Genomic DNA, 25,696 nt, shown 5'->3' with positions numbered 1-25,696 from the left:
ACATGCGTATGTGCCCTGAAAGTTTCCCATAAAGATCTCTTTTAGGTCCGCCCAACTTTGGATTCGATTGGGCGGAAGGTGTTCCAACCACGTTCGCGCCGAATCGGCCAGGAACAATGGAAGGTTGCAGATAATGAAATCGTCATTATCTACTCCACCGTCTTGGCAAGCAAGCCGATAATCCTTGAGCCACAGTCCGGGGTTCGTTTCCTCAGAGTATTTCGGGATGTTGGTCGGCGGTCGGTACCGCGGTGGGAAGATTGCGTTGAGGATGTGTCGGCCAAAAGCCTGAGGTCCCAGCAAGTCAGGGCTTGGGCTTTGGTCCTCACCGCTGTCGTAGCGTCTGCCACGACGAGGGTGGTAGCCGCAGCTAGCCTCCTCCCTCACATATCCGCGGGTACGCCTGTGGGCGTCGAGGGTGTCGCGCGCGTCACGGTGGAGGCTGAAACGTTCATGTACCGGGACCACGGTGCGTGGCCTACCACCTTACTACACCTGGTGGACCGACACATCCTTGTTGGGTCGCTCTGATGGCACGCGCTGGCTGGCGTCGAGCTTGCGTTGTCGGGACAACGAGCTTTCAGCCTGCTGCACCGCCGCACGCTCGAGTAGCGTGCGAATCTCGCGATGGGGCCAACGATCCTCGGGCATCGCGGGCCCTGGAAGCCCCTGGAGCAAGGCCGCCATAGCAGCGATGTTTTGGCATGCTGGGGTGAAGTGTGGGAGGGCTTCATCGTCCTCGATGATTCTCCGGTTCATGTCATTGCCCACGGCACGCGCACGCCCACCGTCTCTGTGGCGCTCGATCTCTCGCTCGAGCTCCGTGCGTTCCTGCTCGACCTAGAGCCGTGCTCCTCGATCTCTTGGTGCCGGGCCTTCAGCTCCTCTACCCACAGGCGAGGTGGGGCCCCTGCAACCCCCTCGACCTCGTCGTCGAGGTCATTCGTTGGGGTAGCCTCTCCCTCATGGATGCTTTCGACATATCCCTCGAGGGTACCTGCCATGAAACATTCACAAGAAGGGTGATGGGTCCCCCTGCTGGAGTCCGAGTCGGAGGGCGACACCGATTCTTCCGCGAGGAGGTCGTGGAAAGATTTCGCGACATATTCAGTCATCCCCACGAACTCGTCGTTCACGGGGGATGGAGGTGTGTGTTGCACCACAAGGTGGCCAACGGTCTCTGCGGCGTTGCGGAGACCGAACGGGAGCGTTATCGGGGCGCTCCGGATGAGGTATTCTGGGGAGAGCGGCTCTCTCCTAGCCAACTACGTCATGACGTTGGCGAAGGAGAAGGTGAGGTGACCTAGGTCCTCCCGAGATGGTCGGTGTCCCAGGAAGGCACTGAGCTGGCGCTCTAGCCTCTCGTAATCAAAGCCGAGGAGCTGGTCGCTCCCGGGGGCGCGGGCCTCCGGTGCGTGCAACTGCAGCTCCTCAAGCACCTCAGCAACCGCGTCGAGGCCGGCGGTGTGGAGAGGTTGGACGGCGACGAGAGCCTGCATCAACTCTTCCTCCATCGTGACGATGAAGTCCAGGTTCTCGAAGCGCACGTGCGCGCCCGGGACATAGCTGACGCCGTGACTAGCCATCCGTGGCCTGATGTGGATGTCGAGACACGCAAAAAGCCCTACCTGGCACGCCAACTATCGGTGTTTCGAGTTACCAACTCATAAATTTCTAATATTGTGTGTCTGGCTCGGATGGTGTGCTTAGAGGACATGAGATTTATACTAGTTCAGGCAGAAAGTCTCTACGTCCAGTTCGTCGCTGCTGCTCGTGTTACTAGCACTCAAAGTTTGTAGTAGCGGTTACAAACGAGCGAGAGAGGGACACGTCCCAAGTCTCTGATGTGAGTGTGCTCCTAAGGCGTGCTAGGGCGTGTGTTTTGATGTTTACAGCCGTGTAGAGAGTGGTGAACCCCCCCTCCTAGGACGTCCTGCTTTCCCTTTTATAGACGAAGGAGAATAGCATGTTACACAACGAGAAGAGCCAATGAGAGGAAGGCTTCCAGGACTGCCGAGCCTTTGTTTTTCTTTATGCGGGTCCCGTCGACACTGCAGATGGTGACAGGGATGGCTCCATGCCGGACGCCTGTTCACCGCTGACGCCACGCCCCGGCGTTGTCAGCGAGTCGTGACGTCCCATTCTGTCTCGGCGGGTGACGCGGCGAACTTGCGTGCTGGTCAGCGGCCGTACAGGGAGTAAGCAGCATAGTGACCACGCGTCCGTCACTGTTGGTGATGTGAGTTCCCTGGAGTGACATGTCGCGGGCACGGGGGCATGTTGAGATGTGCTCGCTCCCTGCACGATGCCAGGAGTTTGACCTTAGGTTGCACTTTTTTGGCCTGTAGTGGTTGACGGCGGTACGAGCTTCCGTCAGGAGCCGCGCCTGAGGGGTCAGGCGAGACGGAGCCCCCGACCCAGAGGTCGGGCGAGGCGGAGTCCTCGACCCAGAGGTCGGGCGAGACGGAGCCCGCCCCCAGAGGTCGGGTGAGGCGGAGCCCCTGACCCAAAGGTCAGCCGAGGTGGGGCCCCCGACCCAGAGGTCGGCCAAGGCGGGGCCCGCCCCCAGAGGTCGGCCGAGGCGGGGCCCGCCCCCAGAGGCCGGGCGAGGCGGGGCCCCGACCCAGAGGTCGGCGAGGCGGAGCCCGCTCCCCAGAGGTCGGGCGAGGCGGAGCCAGCGCACCTGGGGGTCGGTTGGAGCTGTAGTCGCGCTCTTGACTGCACGAATAAATCAATGTTGATGACTATTAGCTACTCTTCGGGTACCCTAGTATTGGTCCCCGATAGTTACCTTTTTAGAGTTCTTGTTGGGAGGCTCCTAGAGTTGTGCTTGGTTTGAGACCCACCAATCCAGAGTGGAGAATAGGTACTACTAGTTGAACTTGAGCCCAACCGAAGCAAAAGAGCTAGCATAGTTATTAGCTGGTGCTCCAATATGGATTAGGGCCAGTGGTGGTGGTTTGAGCGACAAGCAAGGAAGCGAGGGATATATGATGGGAAAGGTCGTCGGAGGGCAAAGGATCACCTCATTTTCGTTCTCTGATTCGGGTTAGAAAGAGAAAATTGAGAATGGTGCACTCTTTCGGTCCTAAAAATAATTATCTATGTACTCTCTCGTTCCTAAAAATAATAATGTACCTCTCGTTTTACAAGTGGCAAACCTTTTTAAGTAGACTAATATTTATGATGTATAATAATTGTTATTAGATTAACTATAGAATATGTTCTTATAATATATCTATTTACGGTCATATAAATGTTAATGTATTTTTAATAAATTTAATTGAGTCTGTTTTTAATCTAAATCTACATTTTTTTTGTACGGAGACAATATCTCGAAATTCTCGTTTATAAAGAAAAACATTCGCTTCCCAAAATTGACAACTAACGCTGACAAGTCGTACAACTGCTTTCCGCAGACAATCCCATGCTATGACCAGCATCGGGAGGCGGAGATCTACCGGCCAGTCGGCGACACGCGCCTCCCTTGAAGTCACCCGCCTTGTGCCCCGCTGCTAACGGGACCCAGCAGTACGAGGGCCTACTTGTCATTGTGCCATACTTTCTGTACCAGCACATCGCCGCAGGTCGGTCCCGCACCGCACCTCTCCCCTCGCCCCCGCCACGTCACCGCCGAAATAATTAATTTCAGCCCTTTTACGACCTCGTTTCCCAAGCGTCCTTCCGTTCGCTATCTCGTCTTCTTCCTCCCTCCTCCCCCTCCTCTCTCTCTCGCCGTCCACGCGCGACTACGCGAGACACTGGTCAACGCCCGGGTGGCAGGCGGCTCCGGTGTTGGGGGCGAGTCTAGCTCCGTCGGTTGCGCCGGAAGAACGCGCGGGCTGCTGCCTTCCTCCGGCCCTCGGGTTTCCATCATGGGGAGGAACGGTAGCGTGAAACGCGCGGCGTCTTCGGGCGCCGCGGGGCCGCCGTCCTTCTCTGTGAATGCCGCCGACTACCGGTTGATGGAGGAGGTGGGGTACGGCGCGCACGCCGTTGTGTACCGCGCGATCTTCCTGCCGACCAAGGGTGTTGTGGCGGTCAAGTGCCTGGATCTCGATCAGCTCAATAACAACATCGTGAGCTCCTGTCACACACCTTCTCCCTCATGTAATTCGCTGGGTTTTGCTCGGTGCTCTGGCTGCGGGTGCCACCTGCTGTTTGATCTAGCGAGAGATCCGTTGGTCGATGCAGTGGATTTTACTATTGATTTGGTGGCTTGGAAATCGGGGCTGAATTTTGATCCGTGTAACGCCTTACCAGATCAATTCGGACCTTTGCTTTGACATCAAGTAGATACAGCATCGCATTTACTTGGTCTGCTAATAGTCGTTGCTTAGTCTAAGGCTCAGTTGAAAAGACCAACAGAGGCATGTACCTGCATTTTAGCTTTTTTGGGGCAGTAATTTTGCATTGGTATATTGTGGGCGTGGGTGGTTGAGATGGAGGGTTCAAATATCTTCTCGTGACTCTTTTACTTATTGTGGTTGTCACCTTGGGAGTTTTTCAACTAAAAACTGCTAAAGAGTTCCATGCCAGTTTAGCAGTCTTTTACTTAGTGTGGTTGTCACCTTGGGAGTTTTTCAACTAAAAACTGCTAAAGAGTTCCATGCCAGTTTAGCAGTCCTATATAGATAGACCAAGACCACATAGAACTTCAGTTTTTTTAAAAAAAAATTGATAAACAATCATTTTTGCAGAGGTGATTTGCCATTTGTTTTTTTAATCATTCTTGTTTCTTTAATTTCTGGTATTCCACATGTCATAATTTTCTGCACTGCACATTGGACTCAGGCAAATTTAAGACTGTATATTTGGACAGTGATTCTATTATCTTTTGACCGTGTACATTTTATTGATATGATGAACTGTTGATGATAAGCTAGCATGATATCAGGCATAGATTGTTCTACTTGATACCTTGGATCAGTGCTCATTGTTGAGGCTGTGTCTCTAAGTACTAGTTGGATGCTTGTTTAAGCACATATTTTCTAGTTTTGTTCCATCCAAAGCTTTCATATTTTGGGTTGGTAGCAGATCACATTGGTTCAACTCATTCTAAATAGAATGAAAGTACTGTACATTTGGGGCTCAATAGACGTCATAATTTCAAAATCCAAAACTTGTATGTTGGTCCCTCGGCTGCCCTGCACAGGTAAGCAGTAAGCTTACCAGCACACATACTCACTATGGCTAGAGGTAGAAGAAAGGGTGAGAACAACACACACACAGCACAAGCCCAGCGCTGGCCGAAAGCTCTGCTTCTGAATGTTTGTGGCAACTGAACTGATTTACTGCATTGCCTTGAGTTGGTATATATATACAGGTCCTAGTACCTCTACCAGGTACATAGTTGTTGGTGAGTATACCAACTACCTACTTTAAGGTACAAGGGTACACCAACTACCTACTTTAAGGTACAAGGGTACACCAACTATCTACTCCTAAGGTACAAGGCTTACCTCAGCTATCTCTACTTTACATGGCTGAAGTAAACCACCACTACTACAGCAGCAGGGAGTGGACAGCTGATCTGACCAGCTTCCAACTCCTAACAGGGACTGGTCGGCAGAGCCGACCAGTTTCAAACTGAGGTGCAGTAGATTATGTCTAACAATTCTTCTCCTAATCCTGCTGCTAACCCGATGTCTTGACCTCATCCATGCCAATCATCTTCCTCAGCTCCATGAACCGCAGGTGCCCGAGTGACTTGGTGAGGATGTCAGCGAGCTATCTGCCGGTCTCGACAAACTCGATGACGATCCGCCCTCTATCGACACAGTCTCTGAGGAAGTGGAACTTGATGTCGATGTGCTTGCTCCGGTCGTGGAGAACCGGATTCTTCGCGAGGGTGATGGCGGGCTGGTTGTCCACCATCAGTGTTGGTGGGTGAGCTTCCACACCGGTCAGCTCGCCCAGCAGCCGGCGCAGCCACACAGCTTCACGCCGCTGTGGCCGCCGCCACATACTCTGCCTCGCACGTGGACAACGCCACCACCTTCTGTTTCAGCGACAACCATGAGATTGGAGCCGACCCGAGGAAGACGAGCACGCCAGAGGTGCTCCGCCGTCCGTCGATGACCCCCGCCATGTCTGTATCGCTGAACACAGTGAGATGCAGCCCACTTCCGTCGGTCTTGGGTCAAGATGGCAACGGGTACCCGAAACCCGAGTACCCGACGGGTTTTACCCGATAAGGAGGCGGGTATGGAAGACATTTTGCACCCGCGGGTACGTTATTGGACGAATTCTTGTACCCATCGGGTATGCGGGTACGGGTGTGGGTGTATACTACCCATACCCGCATACCCGCGGGTAAAAAAAAACCCGCATAAATAATATCCAACCTCTGTAATTTTAGCCCATATAAGCATATAGCCCATATTTGGCCCATATAAGCATATGAGTATATATATTCCAGAACTCCCTCAAACCCTAATCCTCATCCTCACTCCACTCCACCAGCCCATATTTCTGTTTTGCTGCTCTATTGTTGATTTGTTTTGCTGGAAGTTATTATATTTTGGTGTGTGAACTCGGGTATATTGTCGGGTAAGAATTACCCGTCGGGTGCGGGTATGGAATGAATTTTCTACCCGCTTGCGGGTACGGGTAACCCGACGGGTAAGATTTTGATCTGGCGGGTGCGGGTACGGGTGGCCAGTACCCATCGGGTACGTACCCGTTGCCATCTTGAGTCTTGGGGAAGACGATCCCCTGATCCACCGTCCCCTTGACGTAGCGCGGTACAAGGCTTACCTCAGCTATCTCTACTCTACATGGCTGAAGTAAACCACCACTACTACAGCAGCAGGGAGTGGACAGCTGATCTGACCAGCTTCCAACTCCTAACAGGGACTGGTCGGCAGAGCCGACCAGTTTCAAACTGGGGTGCAACAGATTATGTCTAACAATTCTTCCCCTAATCCTGCTGCTAACCCGATGTCTTGACCTCATCCATGCCAATCATCTTCCTCAGCTCCATGAACCGCAGGTGCCCGAGTGACTTGGTGAGGATGTCAGCGAGCTATCTGCCGGTCTCGATGACGATCCGCCCTCTATCGACACAGTCCCTGAGGAAGTGGAACTTGATGTCGATGTGCTTGCTCCGGTCGTGGAGAACCGGATTCTTCGCGAGGGCGATGGCGGGCTAGTTGTCCACCATCAGTGTTGTTGGGTGAGCTTCCACACCGGTCAGCTCGCCCAGCAGCCGGCGCAGCCACACAGCTTGGCACGCCGCTTTGGCCGCCGCCACATACTTTGCCTCGCACGTGGACAGCGCCAACACCTTCTGTTTCAGCGACAACCATGAGATTGGAGCCGACCTGAGAAAGACGAGCACGCCAGAGGTGCTCCGCCGTCCGTCGATGACCCCCGCCATGTCTGTATCGCTGAACACAGTGAGCTGCAGCCCACTTCCGCCGGTCTTGGGGAAGACGATCCTCTGATCCACCGTCCCCTTGACGTAGCGCAGCAACCGCTTCACCGCGGCTCAGTGATCCTCTCGGGGATCTTCCATGAAGCGGCTGACGTAGCCCACGGCGAACGTAATGTCCGGCCTCGTGTGGACTAGGTAGCGCAGACCGTCGACGATGCTTCGGTAGAGTGTTGCATCTACCCTCGCCGCTGTACTGGCCTTCGTCAGCTTCAACCGCTCTTCCATCGGAGTCATGCACGGCTTGCACTCAGCCATGCCGCTCCGCTCCAACAGCTTCGAGGCCTACGCGCTCTGACCGAGCGTGAGCGCCTTCTTCCCCTGTCTCACCTCGATGCCGAGGTAGTAGGAGAGCGCGCCGAGATCGCTCATTCGAAAACGAGCCGCCATCTCGCGCTTGAAGCTGTCGATGTCCTCCGCACGCGCGCCGGTGACGATCGTCCACATACACGCCGACGACGAGCTCCTTCCCCCGTCGTCGCGTGTAGAGCGCGTGCTCGGTTGCGCACCACGTGAACCCAAGCTCGCCCAGCGTGGCGTCAAGCTTGGCGTTCCACGCTCGCGGGGCCTGCCGCAGCCCGTAGAGCGCCTTGCGCAGCTTGAGCACCTTGTGCTTAGTGCCCTTGACGACGAAGCCCGAAGCTTGCTTGACGAAGACCGTCTCTGCGAGCTCGCCGTTGAGGAACGCAGACTTGACGTCGAGGTGGTGGACGTGCCAATCCTTCGCTGCTGCCATGGCCAACAGCAAGCGAACGGACTCCATTTGCGCCACCGGAGCAAAGACTTCCTCCAAGTCGATGCCCTCACGCCGCACGAAGCCGTGGGCGTCGAGCCGAGTCTTGTACTTGACAATGGCGCTGCACTCGTCCCGCTTCACTTTGTAGACCCACTTCAACCCGATCGGCCTGCAGCCGACCGGTGGATCCACCAACTCCCACGTGCCATTGTCCTTGATGGCCTTCATCTCTTCCAACATCGCCCGGCGCCAATTGGCGTCGCGTTCAGCCACTGCAAACGTTGGTGGCTCCTCGGCACTGACCAGGAGCAGCTCTGGGTCGTCGAGAAAACGACCGGCCAACCCAGGAGCTCCCCCTTCACCGACGATGTTGTCCAGCCGCCTGAACCGGACCTCCTCGCCGTCGTGGAAGGCATCCATGAACTTCCTGATGTCGCTTGGAGGGGAGATGAACTCGATCGGTGGTCCCCGGCCTCCCTGTTCTGCCGGAGTGGTTAGCATCGCTGCTGGATCGCTCGGCACTACTCCTGGAGCGCTCGGCACCCCTCCTGGAGTGGTCGGCACCACTGCAGGACCGCTCGGCACCACTCTCGGAGTGCTCGGTACCCCTCCCGGAGTGCTCGGCACCCCCCCAAGAGTGCTCGGCTCTGTTGCTGGAGTGGTCGGCACCTCCTCTCCAGCGTCTCCACCACCGTGGATGACTAAGTGCTCGACGACGAAGGTGCTGGTGAAGCCACCAGCTTCCCCCGTGCCCGGACTGTCCCAGTCCCAGGCCGCCTTCTCGTCGAACACGACGTCGCGTGAGACAACCACCTTGCTTCTGCGCGGTTCGTCAAGGTTGACAGCCTTCAGAGCCTTGCCTTGCTCTTCCACCGCCGTCACCTCTCCCTTCTCCTTGGCCTCAACGTCGTGCAGTGCACAGAACGTCGCCATCAGGAGAGTGGCCTCATCATGAGCCTCAGCCTGCGCCAGATGAGCCTCAGCCTTCTTCTCCTGCTTGCGATTTGGGCACTTCTTTGCCCAATGGCTTGTCTTTCCGCAACGTCGGCGGACGTTGGGGTCGACCTTCTTCTTCTTCTCCGAAGAAGCCTTGCCGCGGCGCTTGCCATCGCCACCGCGGCTAGAGGAGGCTTCTCCGGACTTCTTCTCCTTCATCCGGGCACCTCATTCCTCCTCTGTCAGCAGCAGCTTGCCGCTGTCCGTCGTTGTCTGCTCCATGCGCTCGTCCACCGCCCGCAGACGGCCTGTCACATCCTCAATGGTGAGGGTGGACAAGTCCAGCATCGTCTCTATGGAGAGCGATTTGGATGTACTTCGCCGGCACGGAGTGGAGGTACTTGGAGACCGCCTCTTCTTCGTCGATGGTGACACCGTGGCTCCTCAGCTTGCTGATGAGCGACTGCAGGCGGAGGGAGAAGTCCTCCACCGACTCACCATCCTTGAACTTGAGGGTGGCGTACTCCTGCTTCAGCAGCTATGCCGTCGTCTTCTTTGCGCGGTCGGAGCCGACGCGCATCGCTGCAATGGCCTCCCATGCCTCTTTAGCTGAGTTCTTCGCCTCTAATGGCTCCCTGTACTCCGCTGGCACAGCAGCAATGATAGCCTCCAACGCTGACATGTCGTCTTCTTCGTTGTCGGTGCCCTTGTCAACGGCATTCCAGAGCCATCGGGCTCTGAGCTTGACCTTCATGGTCACCGTCCACTCGCCATAGTTGGTGCGAGTCAGCGTCGGTCAACTGGTGCCGCTGACCTCCCGCACCATGCGCACAACGACCTCCTGTCGTGGCTGGGCAGCGACAGCAGCGCCGCTGCTGTCGCCCATCTCCAAACCGTCCGTCATCGCCAGCGGTTAGTCCGGCAACGGCGCTTGTAAGGCTCTGATACCACTTGTTGGTCCCTCGGCTGCCTTGCACAGGTAAGCAGTAAGCTTACCAGCACACACACTCACTATGACTAGAGGTAGAAGAAGGGGTGAGAACAGCACACACACACACAACACAAACCCAGCGCTGGCCGAGCTGCTTCTGAATGTTTGTGGCAACTGAACCGATTTGCTGCATTGCCTTGGGTTGGTATATATACAGGTGCTAGTACCTCTACCAGGTACATAGTTGTTGGTGAGTACATCAGCTACCTACTCCTAAGGTACAAGGGTACACCAACTACCTACTCCTAAGGTACAAGGCTTACCTCAGCTATCTCTACTCTACGTGGCTGAAGTAAACCACCACTACTACAGCAGCAGGGAGTGGCAGCTGATCTGACCAGCTTCCAACTCCTAACAGGGACTGGTCGGCAGAGCCGACCAGTTTCAAACTGGGGTGCAGCAGATTATGTCTAACATTGTAAAATGTCCGTCTAAAAGCACCTTTTTATGCTATCGCCTTCTATTTTTAGCTATTAGTTCACTGGAATATTAGATGGACTTGTTCCTTTTACTAATACTGACCGTGCTTTCTTCTCAACACTCCATTCACTGGTGGGCTGGCAGGCAATTGCTCCTTTGCCAATGGAAGCCAGTCACTTCATGGTCACACGCAGATCATTATCTGCCAATAATGTGTCACAATTCTCCTTGTTATCCACCTTTTGTGGCTGTTGCTATTCTTATCCGCTAGCAACTTGTGGTAGTTCATTTTTGGCATTTTTGCATTTGTTTTTCAAACTTCCGCTGTGGTAATGTAATTGTAACATAGCTTTGAAGTGGCATCCTCCCCGCCCTCTAATCCACTGTAAAGCAGAAACACTATCAACTAGGTTTTGGAATGCCAAAGTTGTGAAAACTTTTCTAAGGCTGAATGAGTGGCATGTCTTCACTGCTTGGTGTCAATTGACTCTTTCTTTTTCCTTATGAAAGGCATAAATGAATTTTGTGCTTATCACTCTTACATTATTTGTAGGATGAAATACAAAGGGAGGCTCAAATAATGAGCTTGATAGATCATCCTAATGTCATCAGGGCTTACTGCTCATTTGTTGTGGAGCACAGCCTTTGGGTGATAATGCCGTTCATGACAGAGGGTTCTTGTTTACACTTAATGAAGATCTCATACCAGGAAGGTTTTGATGAGCCGGTCATTGGCTCCATTCTGAAGGAAACTCTTAAGGCTCTGGATTACCTTCACCGGCAGGGTCAAATACATCGTGATGTCAAGGTTAGCATTAGTAGAATATTTTTGGGTAGAAACTGTAGTCATTTGATGTATTTATTAGTCATTGTTGTTTATTTTTGCTCGATTCGGCACTGTACAGGCTGGTAATATCCTTATCGATGGTGCTGGGGTAGTGAAGCTTGGAGACTTTGGTGTTTCTGCTTGTATGTTTGATAGAGGTGATAGGCAAAGATCTAGGAATACATTTGTAGGAACACCATGCTGGTAACTTCTTAACCAAATTTCTATAAATATTTGTATAACTAGATCATTTTTTACATGTTTTTCTTTTTCGAATTTTCTATGTAGGATGGCTCCAGAAGTGCTCCAACCTGGCACTGGATATAATTTCAAGTATGTTAACTGTGTATATATCTGTAATTTACTTCCACGTAAGATGCCAGGATTTATCCTAGAAATCAAAATTGATGCCTAAAGATCACCTTTCTCCGTGAATTGCTTTATATATGGCCTTCCTCTTTGTTATGCCCCGATCTACTACGTAATGCGTAGGAGTGGGAGGTGCTCGGACGAGGCTTGAAGGCCTGACGGCGAGCTGGCGGCGCCGTGCTCGGCGTCGGCGTTTAGAGTTCGGGGACGGAGGGTGAGGGCGCTAGGGCGCCAGGAGGCTAGAGATAACTCTAATCTCTGGCTGATCTCATTTGCTCACAATCGTTCAATACATAAGGACTCCAATTCAAAAGCTACCAAGTGCTAACAAACTGCATGCTAAAGTTTAGGATCTCAAACAAACTCCTAATGACTCGACTGACTGACTGAACCACCCGTTGACCGCGCAACCGCACGCGCGTCGCAGCTTTCGTCGTTTCGCCGGCTCCCTGGCTCACGCTTTAGCCACGTGCACGCTTCCTCTGATACTTGTTGCCCACCATAACATCTCTCCCTCCCTGGAGAAACAGCTCGTCCTCGAGCTGGAACGTTGGATGAGCCTCACGGAACGCTTCGAGTGGCTCCCAGGTGGCCTCCGACTCCGGCATGTTCGCCCAGTGAACGAGCACGTGCCAGACGTCGTGACGCAGGCTGGCACGCAGAACGCGCGCTGGCTGCGGAAGTAGACGGCCATGTCGTAGTGGAGGTAGTGCCGATGTCGACGACGGCGGGGTGCCCCTGAACGGCTTGAGCACACCAACATGGACGACGTCGTGGATCCGGGCACCATCTGGCAGCTGGAGACGGTACGCCACGGCTCCGACGCGCTCCAGCACCTGGAAAGGCCCGGCGTAACGCGGGCCAAGCTTGCCGCGGCTGCCCGTCGCCAGAGTTTGGGCCGGTCGGTGTAGCATGCGCAGCCAGACCCAGTCTCCGGGCGCGAACTCCACGCGACGATGAGTGGCATCATAGTGACGTCGAGCGTACTCCTGCGCCTGCAAGAGTCGAGCGCGGACCTCGTCCAGGAACGCATCCCGGTCCGCCAGCATGGTGTCGACGGTGTCGGTGCGCGCCACACCCTGCTGATAGGGCACGATCGCCGGCGGTGGCCGACCGTACACCACCTGGAAGGGGGTAGTGCGCAACGCGGAGTGGTACGCCATGTTGTAACAATACTCAGCCCACGGGAGCCAATCCAGCCACGCGCGAGGACGATCACCTGTCATGCAACGGAGATACATAGCAATGGTTTTGTTAACGGCCTCCGATTGCCCATCAGTTTGGGGGTGGAACGCCGAACTCATGCGAAGCTGGACCCCTGCCAACCGAAAGAGGTCGCGCCAGACATGTCCAGTGAAGACCGGATCGCGGTCCGACACGATGGACTCCGGGAATCCATGGAGGCGAACAATTTCGGCGAAGAAAGCTCTGGCAACTGACGCTGCTGTGTATGGGTGTCCCAACGGGATGAAATGGGCGTACTTCGAGAGGCGATCAACCACGGTTAGAATAACACTTTTGCCGTGTACCTTAGGAAGTGCTTCGACGAAGTCTATCGATATGTCCGCCCACACGCGCGACGGAACCGGTAGCGGTTGGAGCAGGCCAGCGGGGTGCAGAGCTTCCGTTTTGTTGCGTTGGCATGTCGTGCACGCGCGAACGAAGTCACGCACAATGCGGCGGTCATGCTCGATGTAGAAATCAGCTCGGAGTCGCTGAAGTGTCTTTGTACTCCTTCATGCGCCACTGTGTGTGCAAGGCGCAGTACCTCTGTCAACAGGGGCGATGTCGCCGGTATCATGACGCGGCCATGGTGGGTGATCAGGCCGTCAGTCACCGCCCAGGGCTCTCCACGTGCACCGGAGGCAACGTCCTTCCGTAGCTGCTCAAGTTCAGGCAGGTTCACGAGCTCCCGTCGAACTTCGTCATAAAAGCTGAATGATGGTGCAGTAACCGCTGACAGCTGCAGCTCTTCGGCGTCGCGCCGGGACAAGGCGTCCGCGACTACGTTCAGGCGACCGGGCCGGAACTCGACACTGAAATCGAACCCGAAGAGTTTGCTAACCCATTGGTGCTGTGGAATCGTCGATAGACGCTGATCGAGGATGAACTTGAGTGCGTTGTGATCTGTACGGACGACAAACGAACGACCCCAAAGGTAAGGGCGCCAATGTCGGACTGCTTGCACCAATCCGATTAATTCCCTTTCATATGCTGCCAGCTTCATGTGCCGTGGTGCAAAAGGCTTGCTGAAGAAAGCCAATGGGCCGGCACCTTGGTGTAAGACAGCGCCGAACCATGTCCCGGACGCATCACAATCCACGACAAAAGCCTGTTCAAAATCTGGCAAATGCAGTACTAGCGCTTCTGATAGATCTTGCTTCAGGGCGTTGAAAGCGGCAGTAGCTGACTATGTCCAGTCGAAGCTTTCCTTCTTTAGAAGCTGGGTCAGTGGAGCTGCCACAGTGCCGAAACTCTAAATAAAGCGCCGGTAGTAACCAGCCAATCCGAGGAACCCGCGCAGACCCCGCACTGACCGTGGCTGCGGCCATGACTGAATGGCCTGAATCTTGTCCTTGTCAACTGCAACTCCTTGTGCTGAAATTACATGGCCCAGATAGGAGACGGTAGAGGTGGCAAATGAACACTTCGACCGTTTGACATGGAGTTGATGCTCCCTAAGGGTGGCCAGAACTGCTCGTAGGAGCCGAAGGTGCTCAGACCAAGAATTACTGTAAACCAATATATCATCAAAGAAGACTAGCACTCCCCGGCGTAAAAATGGGCGCAATACCATATTCATAAGAGCTTGGAATGTCGATGGCGCATTAGATAATCCGAAGGGCATGACCAAGAATTCAAAATGCCCGTGGTGAGTGCGAAATGCTGTCTTGTGTACATCATCCGGATGGACTCGCACCTGGTGATACCTAGACTTAAGATCCAGCTTCGTGAAGAACTAAGCACCGTGCAATTCATCAAGGAGTTCTTCGACGACTGGAATAGGGAATTTGTCTTTCACTGTACATGAATTCAGGGCTCTGTAATCGACACAAAAGCGCCAGGTTGCATCTTGTTTCTTCACCAGCAAAACCGGAGCTGAGAATGATGATGTACTCGGTTGAATGATGCCCTGAGCCATCATTGTGGCACATTGTGCCTCGAGCTCATCTTTCTGCAATTGTGGATATCGATAAGGTCTTAATGCCACAGGCTCCGTGTTGGGTTTCAGGTGAATGCGATGGTCACAGGGTCTGGCCGGAGGAAGTCCCGTAGGAGCTGCAAAGACATCCTGAAAAGAATCCAACAGCCGATCGAGGAGGGCCGGCTCGTCCTTGCGGAGAGAATGAAGACGACCAGTGGGTGCAATGTCAGTTCTCGTCGATCCAATGCCCTTCCAAAAGACTCGGCGACCACCGCGCCAAAACGCCATGCACAGATCATCAAAATCCCACAATATCGGCCCCAAGGTACGGAGGAAAGCTATGCCGAGCACCATGTCATGGCAATCAAGGGGGATCGTGAAGCAGTCAAGGGTGAAGTCCTCATGTCCAACTCCCTGTTGTGTAATACGCAGGCCAACATCACGTGCCAATCCACGGCAAGCCACCTGATCACCGTTGGCGACCGTGACGTGGGCGCCTTCGCTACTATGGAAGACCAATCCGGCTCTCTGTGCCGCGCTGCTACTGATGAAGTTGTGTGTGGAGCCCGAGTCTATCAGGGCCGTGAACTCGTGGGCTCCGACGGTGACCCTGAGCTGCATTGTTTCCTCTGTGCGGATGCCGGCGATGGCGTGAAGGGAAATCAACGGATGGTCATCATCCAGGATCGACTGCTCGATGGCTGGCTCCGCTTCCTCGTTGACATCATCACTGACTTCCAAGTAGAACAGCCTTGCACATCGATGACCCCTGACGTATTGTTCGTCACAATTGTAACAAAGGCCCATGCGACGGCGCTCTGTCATTTCTGCTGGTGCCAAGCGGCGAAACGGCCGTGGTGGCGTCGGTGGCGCTGGCAAAGCCAGTGGGGCAGTTGCCGGAGGCAGAGCCGCTGGCGCCGTGACAGCAGGTGGCGCTGCGTACTGTCTTCCTTGTGGACGATGCGGTCGCGCTGTTGCAGGCAGCACCACTGGGACGTTGCGGCGCTCATACGCACGCGCCAGCAGCATCGCGCGTAGGAGATTCGCCGGCATCTGCAGCTCAACGTCCGTCCGGATCGGATCTAGCAGGCCCCCCGTGTAAAGCTACACCTGTTGGACTGGGGCCAACACACCGGCGTGCGCCAACCGGGCGAGGAAGGACTCAGTGTAGTCATCAACTGAACCACGAAACGGAAGCCGAGCCAAATCTGACAAGTGGTTGGTGCCAAGGGGGGGCCCGAAACGCTGTTGGCACATGGCACGGAAGCGTTCCCAGGAGACGGCGGCGACACCACCTTCATCGCGCTCAAACATGTAGTACCAGTGTTGTGCTGCCCCCGTCATGTGGAATGAAGCCAACCACACCTTGTCGGCCTCGCGCGTTCGCTGGGCGCGGAAGAAATGATCACACTTGCTGAGCCAATCCAGAGGGTCTGCCTTGCCGTCGAACGTGGGAAACGTGAGCTTATGAAACCTGGGCACCGCACCACCGTCCTCTGGATCCCCGGCAGCCGGGTAGACGGGCGTGTTGAATGGGGCCGGGAGCGGCGATGGTGACGGCGGGAAGGAGATCTGCGTGTGGGTACAAGGCGGCTTGCCATAGTTGGGTGAACAATGGCCAACCCGGATGACAGCGCAGAAGGCAAGCCCCCGTAGCCCGGCATCCCGAACGGCAGCGACTGCGGGTGCACCGACGAGCCCGCACGCCCATCGCCACCGGCCATCCTCGTGGCCAGTTGACCCATCTGCCTCTGCAGCCCGTAGATGGCGGTGGTCAGGGTGTCCAGAACGCCCGCAGAGACGACCGCCTGGGAGGGACCAACGGACAATGGAGCAGTAGATTGCGGTATGGCGGCGGCGTTGGTGGTGGCTGGTGGGGCGGTGGTTTGCGGCATGGCGGCGGAGGTGACAGGGATGGGTGCGGAAGCTCCAGACATCGGCCCAGAGCTGGCTGATACCAGATTGTTATGCCCCGATCTACTACATAATGCGTAGGAGTGGGAGGTGCTCGGACGAGGCTTGAAGGCCCGACGGCGAGCTGGCGGCGCCGTGCTCGGCGCCAGCGTTTAGAGTTCGGGGACGGAGGGTGAGGGCGCTAGGGCGCCAGGAGGCTTGCCATAGTTGGGTGAACAATGGCCAACCCGGATGACAGCGCAGAAGGCAAGCCCCCGTAGCCCGGCATCCCGAACGGCAGCGACTGCGGGTGCACCGACGAGCCCGCACGCCCATCGCCACCGGCCATCCTCGTGGCCAGTTGACCCATCTGCCTCTGCAGCCCGTAGATGGCGGTGGTCAGGGTGTCCAGAACGCCCGCAGAGACGACCGCCTGGGAGGGACCAACGGACAATGGAGCAGTAGATTGCGGTATGGCGGCGGCGTTGGTGGTGGCTGGTGGGGCGGTGGTTTGCGGCATGGCGGCGGAGGTGACAGGGATGGGTGCGGAAGCTCCAGACATCGGCCCAGAGCTGGCTGATACCAGATTGTTATGCCCCGATCTACTACATAATGCGTAGGAGTGGGAGGTGCTCGGACGAGGCTTGAAGGCCCGACGGCGAGCTGGCGGCGCCGTGCTCGGCGCCAGCGTTTAGAGTTCGGGGACGGAGGGTGAGGGCGCTAGGGCGCCAGGAGGCTAGAGAGATAACTCTAATCTCTGGCTGATCTCATTTGCTCACAATCGTTCAATACATAAGGACTCCAATTCAAAAGCTACCAAGTGCTAACAAACTGCATGCTAAAGTTTAGGATCTCAAACAAACTCCTAATGACTCGACTGACTGACTGAACCACCCGGTGACCGCGCAACCGCACGCGCGTCGCAGCTTTCGTCGTTTCGCCGGCTCCCTGGCTCACGCTTTAGCCACGTGCACGCTTCCTCCTCTGATACTTGTTGCCCACCATAACACTCTTGCATCTATACAGATTTTGTGTTATCTTTTTTCATGGCTGTTTGTTTGGCCTTTTGTATGTCAATCGGTAGACAGTATGAATTCACACCCATTCTCATTTTTGCACAGAGCTGACATATGGTCATTTGGAATCACTGCTCTTGAACTAGCACATGGCCATGCTCCATTTTCGAAATACCCCCCTATGAAGGTAATGCTTCGGCCTGCGCATTTGGTTCTGATTTTTTATTGTTGCGCTAATAGCTGTTGTAATAAATATTCCAAATACCCTGCGACATGTAGCAAATTGCAGTAAGTCTTCAAATATTACCACTTACCTGTTAACCCTGTATGACCCAGCCCATAATCTAACTGGTGGTGGATGGTCTCATGAGATCATCTAGTGATTCCTAACAACACAGGCAACCCTATATATTAAACTTGTACTTTGGTTGTAGGTTCTTCTCATGACCCTCCAGAATGCACCACCTGGTCTTGATTATGAACGTGACAGAAGATTCTCAAAGGTAGTACCTATCCTTTCAGTTGATTATCAGTTATGAGCCATTTATGTGGTTAGCTACAGTAGTTTGTGTTCTAGTGTTTACCTATCTAAGTAGGCATTTTCAGTTGTGACCAGTCATTTAAAGAGATGGTTGCAATGTGCTTAGTCAAAGATCAAGCAAAGAGACCAACAGCTGAGAAGTTGCTAAAGCATTCATTTTTCAAAAATGCAAAGCCTCCAGAGTTGACTATTAAGAGTATCTTATCTGGTTTACCTCCTCTCTGGGACCGTGTAAAGGCTCTCCAGGTATGCTGCCTTACTTAATGTTATCATTAAATACCCCTCCTGATCATGGAAAATGTAGCTGAATTTTCCGTGTACCTCCAGCTTAAAGATGCAGCACAATTGGCTTTGAAGAAAATGCCTTCTTCTGAACAGGAGGCCCTCTCCCTGGTTTGTGACATACCTTTCCTCATTTTTATGTTCTGTTTGGTACTGTTCTTCATATTCCGAGTTCCTTTTCTACTTTTAATTATCATCATTACAGTACTGCTCTGGCTAGATTAGAGTTACGAGTTGAAAGTTCTCCTTTATTTAGTGTGCATGCGTTTTTTTGGTAAACAGGATTCATCCATGTGAAGTCAGATCTTGCATGAAGTTAATTGTATACATGGCACCTTTTGACTGTGATGGTTTTGGTTGAACATGTATTATAATAGACAACAATAGTCCAACAATTTCAGTACCATATAACAAAATATTTGCTCATATACTACCTGTCTATGATATACTTCCAAATAATTTGTTAACAAGTTGACTGTTAAGCGTTGAAAAGGCTAACAACATATGAATAATACTTGTATGTCATGTCTAACTGGTAGGCATTCACTGTGCTAGGAACATTGGGGTATGGATACATCTCAGAAACCTTTGAAGTTGCTTTTCTCATGTATTGTTCACTTATCTGGTTCAGTCTCCATACAAATGTGTCATGCTGAGTATTTGCCCCTACATGCTATTCTGTAAATAGTCACGTGTCCCATATATTAGCAGCATTCCTTTTGTTGTAGAATTTGGGTAAATGCCACGGCTATTTTAATAGCCTTCTTATCATAAAACTGCATGGATTCATACAGAGTGAATATCAACGCGGTGTTAGTGCATGGAACTTCGATATCGAGGATCTAAAGGCTCAAGCATCATTGGTAATCCTTCTACACTGGTTCCCTTTTCCAGTATAGACCTCATTTTCATTCGACCTTCCATCCATTCACAATTATCATTAAACTGGCTAAATTTACAGATTCATGATGACGAGCCACCAGAAATAAAAGAAGACGAGGACATTGCAAGAAACATTGAGGTTGAAAATGTCTAGTAGATTATTATTTTTTTCTATGGAAGTTATTTGATTATTATCTTTAGAAAGCTTGAACATTATTTCCAAAAGAAATATTTGCAAAATATGTTGCAGAGTTGGCATGTGCTCATCTTTGCAGTAGAACTCTTGAGTTTCTTAATGTTTATTACTTACCTTGTTTCAAAGTCGTAATTTTGTTAGGTTGAAGCAAAATGCAATTGAATATCTGTATGTAACTGTCACTTTTTGGTCCTTCAACAGGATTTATCTTCACGGAACCATTTGGGAAAGTCATCTGCAAATGAATTCAACTCCAGGTAAAGCCAATATTTTTTAGCATCTTCTAGTGATTGACAGTTTAATAGTTTGAAGTTCAGCTTCTATCCTGTGGTTTCAGTAGGATGCTATCGATATGGAATGATCAGTATTCTTGACAGTTGTTATTATATTGTTTTAAGTTAATAGTGTTTGTGGTGAAATGTATTGTTTTGATATATTTCAGGCAGCGAGCCTTTGCCAGCACTTTAAATTCGGATGGAAACAGCCCTACCACGAACGAAGCTTTTGATTTTGATTTTGATTTTAGCGATGCTGACACTACAAGAAGGGCTGATGGATATGAAAGCAACATAAGAGAGAATGATTCATTGCCCTCTACATCAAAGCGAGATCCAGAGTCGAATCATTGGACAAGTGACGTTAGGCAGAGACAACTGACTTCTAGTGGGAGCAATAGCTCAGCAGCTGAAAGGGGCTATGGTTTTGAGAGGTGTGTACTATCTATTCAAGTTTTTTGTTTTTATAAGACCGTTTTAGGTTTCTATTTTTGCTCTGCAACGGCATGATCTGCAGTGACTGAATGGGGTGACTTTGAAATGAAAATGCTTCTCGAGTTTATTTAGTTCTGATTTGTCATTATTGTTCTATTATAATGTATGTTCTTTAGGTAAATTCTAGTATATTTTGTAAATTTAGCTATAACTTTATGAATGTGCATCAGATAAAGTGCAGAATCCCAGTTAATTTGTTTTTATTATCACTAATTATTGCTGCCAGAATTTCCTGAATTAACTGTTTATCTTGTTGTAGCAGTTCCTTTTTTTTTAAATCTTGCTATGGTAGTACAAATGCTTATTTGTAGACCAGGCATATGCTTCTTAATGTATATATAAATGGTATTATTGCATTTTTATTTCCAAAGACAAACTTTGGGCATGGTTAATGGACTGTCATTATTTAGTTATGCTGAGTGCTTATTACTGTTTGGTGTATGACAGGGATGCAGCTGTGCAAATGATATCTGACAAACAAAGAAGTGAGATGAGAAAAACAGCAAGCCTTAGTGGTCCACTTTCACTGCCAACTCGTGCTTCTGCAAATAGTTTGTCAGCTCCTATTCGATCTTCAGGAGGTATGAGTATCCACCTAATTATCACTGCAAATGTTCATTGGTTTAACTAGTGTACATAGAAAATATGCACTGGCATTCTGGCACTGCTGTAGGTTTTCTATATTTATGTCTTGTCCGGCCCATTAGAGGGACACGATGGCGCAGCCCCAGGCCATGCTAGGGCAGGCGCACAATATTCATGTGTTGTACCGCGGTACAGTTCATGGCAACCCTAGGATATGCTTTGTTGGTTAGAAACAAGATAAATTTGAATTGTTTCCTTAATTCTATATATTAATTATTAAGAGTCTAGTTTCCCCTTTATATATGAGGACAGGATTGTTTCTTTTTCAATTAATAAGCAATAAATAGATTTAGAGTTCCTACCTCCGTGCCCATGTGGACGTGCTTTGGTACTAAATTATGCCCATGGCAATGTATCTGCTGTTTGTATTTGTTGTGCCGTTTGGGCATTAACCTTCTTTTGCTCGTTCTAGGTTATGTAGATTCATCAGGTGACAAGTCCAAGCGAAGTGTAGTAGAGATTAAAGGCCGCTTTTCAGTAACATCTGAGAATGTCGATCTTGCAAAGGTAAGTGACTGGGTGGATATACAACAACAACAACAACAGCATAGCCTTTCAGTCCCAAACAAGTTGGGGTAGGCACTGGGTGGATATACAATTGAACTTAACATTACTCTTTACTTAAATTGAGTAGAAAATTTTCAGGAGTCAATTTTATAAATCTTTACTTTGCAGGTTCAGGAAGGTCCACTTAGTAGTCTCTCTCGAAAATCACCAGAGGTGAGGTTGCTGCCATTTAGATCATGGTTATCGTTCACAAGGTTACAGTCACGAATTCGTGGTTAATTCTTGGTTTTCTCAGGGTTCACTGCTAAGAAAATCTGCCAGCACCGGTGATTGTTTGGTTAATCCTAAGCTGATGGTATAACCTTTTCTTTCCCATGATTGTGTTTGTTCTAATTTCCCGAGAAAATTGCAGTAAAATAATTTACTTTTTGTGGAGAAAAGAAAATTGCATACATCCATTGCAGCATTTGAGTTTTTGTGATAGGAAGCGATCCCTAAAAATATCAATATTGAAGACATTAAATCTCAGACCTACTAATTATTGCCCTTCTACCACTTCTTTAGATCAATTTGCGAATTGATTATTGCTCAATAGTACCTCATATTAATTGATGGATACTTGAAGGGCATTTGCTGGTACTCAGACATCTGATGGGAAACTTCCCATCAGAAGCTCCAACCTGTTCGTCGCAACATGGATCGACAATTCCTGCAATATCAGAAAATATATTCTGCGACATTAGAAAACTGCAGTGAAAATACACAAAAAGTAACAATACCCTATAAAGAATTAAACTGATTAATATCACCTGCTGTCTAAAGTGGGCTAATAATCATGAGTTTGGGACCTAGCATGTTTCAGAAGAAGTAACGAAGGCTAAGATGAATCATCTTTCCATGTTAGAACACAAACATTTGGTAGTAGCAGTTGCAATGTAACAAAACCAAAGTTGCAACATAAAAAACATAAAAAAATAGATTCTGTTGCAACATAAGAACACATCACACACAAAAAATGGATCTATTGTCGTCAATGATGATTTGGAAACTTTGTAGACAAAATATTGATGTTGCATCTGTTGTTCACAATTGTCACACTGAGTCTGAATGTTGCAAAAAGAATTTTCTACCACAACATCCGAAAGATACAATCCCAACATCTCAAGTGACGTCGTCAGAAAAAATCAGAAAATTGTGTAAAAGAAAATCTTTCGTATAGCGTCTTCCTCACCATACCAGGAATGATCCTCCATTGATACCTCACAGGCACAGCTGATGGGCACTGTTACACGCCGATCAAGCTCATGCTGGAACAAGGTTGCTCCGTCGTTCACCCTATATGATGTTCAGGCAGTGGCTGGGATTAGGGAGGCACTTGCATCACCATTTTCATGGTGGGGGCGGAGGGAACTGGGAGTAATCAATGAAGAGCGTGGGGGATGTTGAAGGAGGCTGATAGCAGCCAAGGCGAGGCTGAAAGGCTTGGTCAGATGAGACCAGCAGTGGATCGATCTTTGCCTTGGCGCAGATAGAGAGAGAGAGGAGGGAGCACATGCTACCGCAGCAGGTACTGGACCAATTTGTTGAACAAGAGATGGTTGACTGGCGTGCGAGCGCTGCAGGAGAAAACGAAGGGGAATAATGTGTCATCCAGATGGACATTGACCAAAGAAATAGAATGAAATCAAAGAAAAAACATAGAAAAAGAAAAAAAATACGACAAAGTATTTACATCACAGCTGTTCACTTTCCTGTTTCATCGTAGCTGACACAGCTAATGAGGAACCAGACAGTGAAATAAATAAGGATGGAGAGATGATATTTTTGAAGCCAATGTGTGTGTGAAAAGCGTCTGTTATTTTATTGGCAGTAGGATGCTCGGGTTGCAGCATTTCCGATACTAAAGAGCTCTATCATTGTTGAGTCACTTAATTATTCTATATTAACTGTTATTTTATTGCTTTCATCGGAAACTTGTTTGTTCCTTATGTTTTATAAGCCAATAAACTATTTACTAACCGTTCAGATGCATGAGATTTGTAGTTTTTTTGTGGGATATTTGTGAATACAGCATGTTGACCATACATTAAATAAGAGTGTGCATATTTTCTATGAATTTTGTCGAACTCGATATGACATGATCAATTTTTACAACAAAAAATGCTTTGATATTGCAGTGTAACGCTAATCAGCTGAAGGAATTCTGCAATAGTTCAGTATCATCTTCAGTACTAATTCCCCACCTTAACAACCTTGTGCAACAGACCATGTTTCAGCAGGTCTGGAGGGATCTTTTGATGTCATCCTTCATTTCTGTTTTATAAGAATTAAATCATTTGATAAAAAAATTTGATTAACAATTGTCTCTCTTTACTTTAGGATCTAATCATGAACCTACTTAGTAACTTGCAACTGAATGAGAAAGTTGATGGTGAGTGTTTTTCCCTTGTTGAAGTTGGAGTTGTTTGTTTCATTGCCTGTTAGATAAAACTCTCTTTCCTTCAGGTACACAGCCTGGAATATCTTCTCAAGTTCGAACGATGGAGAATGATACAGTGGTAAGCATCAACCTAGCTTATGATTTCAAGTGTTGACGAATGAGTTTCCAGTCATCAGTCAGTGATTCCTTCAATCAATATTTTGTTCAGTCCACTGTCAATTAAAAGGTGTTTTTTTACAGGCTGATACAGCTAGCTCTGAGAAGGAACGGTCATTACTTGTTAATATTTCAGAATTACAGTCTAGGTATGCCCACTTATGCACAAATGATGTTACATATAATTCGAATGGTAAATATCGCAGGAACAGTTATGGCAGCTTTACAACCCCATATCACCTTTAATTTGTTGTTATGGCACCACTTCTATTTTGTTTTGGCAACCCGCTGTAGAGTAGCTGATCTTAGGAACATAATTTCACTATCAAATTGAATCAATTATTTTAGTATGTTATTTTGAACATGCATACTGTTTGCAAAGACCACTTGTATTATTGTTAGAATTGCCAAAAAATTATTTACCTCTTCCCCCCCCTCTGCAGGATGATAACACTGACTGATGAATTAATTGCAGCTAAGCTAAAACATGTTCAGGTCAGTACCATTGTCTCATTTTACTGAAATCGTTCATTACACCCCCCGCCCCCGCCCCCCCCCCCCCCCCCCCCCCCCCCCCCCCCCCGCCGCCGCCGCCAAAAAAAAAATGGTGACTTGCATTCTGATTCTTGTTTCCTCATGGTATTTTCAGTTGCAGCAAGAGGTAAATGCATTGTACTGCCGAGAAGAAATTGAGGATATTAGGGATGAGGATAACGAAGAAACGTAATTGAGGATCCATGCCATATAAATTACCTGCCTCTCCCTGAGGCATGAATTACCTGCCTCTCCCTGAGGTCAAGGGAGAACAAGAGAAGGAAAGTGGCAGCGCCGCCGCAAATATTTGCTGGATCTGGAGACTAGCTGCGGTTCTATGGAATTTGTTCTTTGAAGGTTGTCGTGCCCCTGGCCTGCTGCCATCAGTGTGTATAACCGTCTTTCTTTTAGTTACCTTTTTTTTCATTAGTTCAAGTTTTTTCTTTTTTTTGGTGACCACAAGATTGAGGCGTGGTCATGCTGCTATTTGGGCCATACCTATCATTGGAAGTAGCTGTGATTATGTATAGTCCGTAGGCTACCGGGTGGTTATCTATGCAGAATTGCAGAAGACTGCATACATAATAAATTGTATTTTTATCTAGCAATAGGATGTATACTAAATATTGGCGCATTCGTTGATATGTTATTCGCAAACATCCAAACAGAGTTGTTTGCGTATATCTAATAAAATATGGATTTACTCCATTTGTCGCTGTCACGGACCAAATGATTATTCAAACGGTATGGATTACAACCTGTTAAATGCTGTGGGTAAATCTTCTCTATAAGGACTTGTTTGGATGTTGTCGCATGCACATTAATCCACATGTGTTGGTGTAAAATTTAGTTCCAAGTTCTATTCTAATCCACTTCCACACATGTGGATGGATACGAATCCGAGCTATATGAGTACATCACTCCCAAATTTCTATGAGTACATCACTCCCAAATTTTGTTGGTATGGTGGAAAAAA

The 25,696-nt window shown here is 50.0% G+C and overlaps 1 protein-coding gene across 1 annotated transcript; it reads left to right on the top strand.

Moving 5' to 3' along the window:
- Window positions 1-3,694: 3,694 nt before the first annotated feature.
- LOC136521422 (uncharacterized) lies at window positions 3,695-25,428 on the top strand. Its single transcript, XM_066515194.1, has 22 exons — window positions 3,695-4,079; window positions 11,072-11,326; window positions 11,424-11,548; window positions 11,633-11,677; window positions 17,873-17,954; window positions 18,202-18,270; window positions 18,384-18,554; window positions 18,636-18,701; window positions 19,385-19,453; window positions 19,552-19,611; window positions 19,870-19,925; window positions 20,111-20,377; window positions 20,886-21,019; window positions 21,496-21,590; window positions 21,759-21,803; window positions 21,886-21,945; window positions 23,768-23,869; window positions 23,970-24,021; window positions 24,096-24,148; window positions 24,271-24,335; window positions 24,630-24,681; window positions 24,836-25,428. The coding sequence occupies exons 1-22, from the start codon at window positions 3,876-3,878 to the stop codon at window positions 24,911-24,913; spliced, it is 2,205 nt and encodes a 734-aa protein (XP_066371291.1). The 5' UTR covers window positions 3,695-3,875; the 3' UTR covers window positions 24,914-25,428.
- Window positions 25,429-25,696: the final 268 nt, after the last annotated feature.

The sequence above is a fragment of the Miscanthus floridulus genome, chromosome 1 (genome assembly GCF_019320115.1).
Source record: "Miscanthus floridulus cultivar M001 chromosome 1, ASM1932011v1, whole genome shotgun sequence".
In the NCBI taxonomy this organism is placed as follows: Eukaryota; Viridiplantae; Streptophyta; class Magnoliopsida; order Poales; family Poaceae; genus Miscanthus; species Miscanthus floridulus.
This window is presented reverse-complemented; position numbering and strand designations above follow the sequence as displayed.

Excerpts from the sequence above, each read along its gene's own strand:
- LOC136521422 (XM_066515194.1), top strand. The coding sequence starts at position 3,876 with ATGGGGAGGAACGGTAGCGTGAAACGCGCGGCGTCTTCGGGCGCCGCG. Across the intron at positions 24,022-24,095 it reads ACTGAATGAGAAAGTTGATG|GTACACAGCCTGGAATATCT; the intron begins GTGAGTGTTTTT and ends TCTTTCCTTCAG. Across the intron at positions 24,336-24,629 it reads ATTTCAGAATTACAGTCTAG|GATGATAACACTGACTGATG; the intron begins GTATGCCCACTT and ends CCCCCTCTGCAG.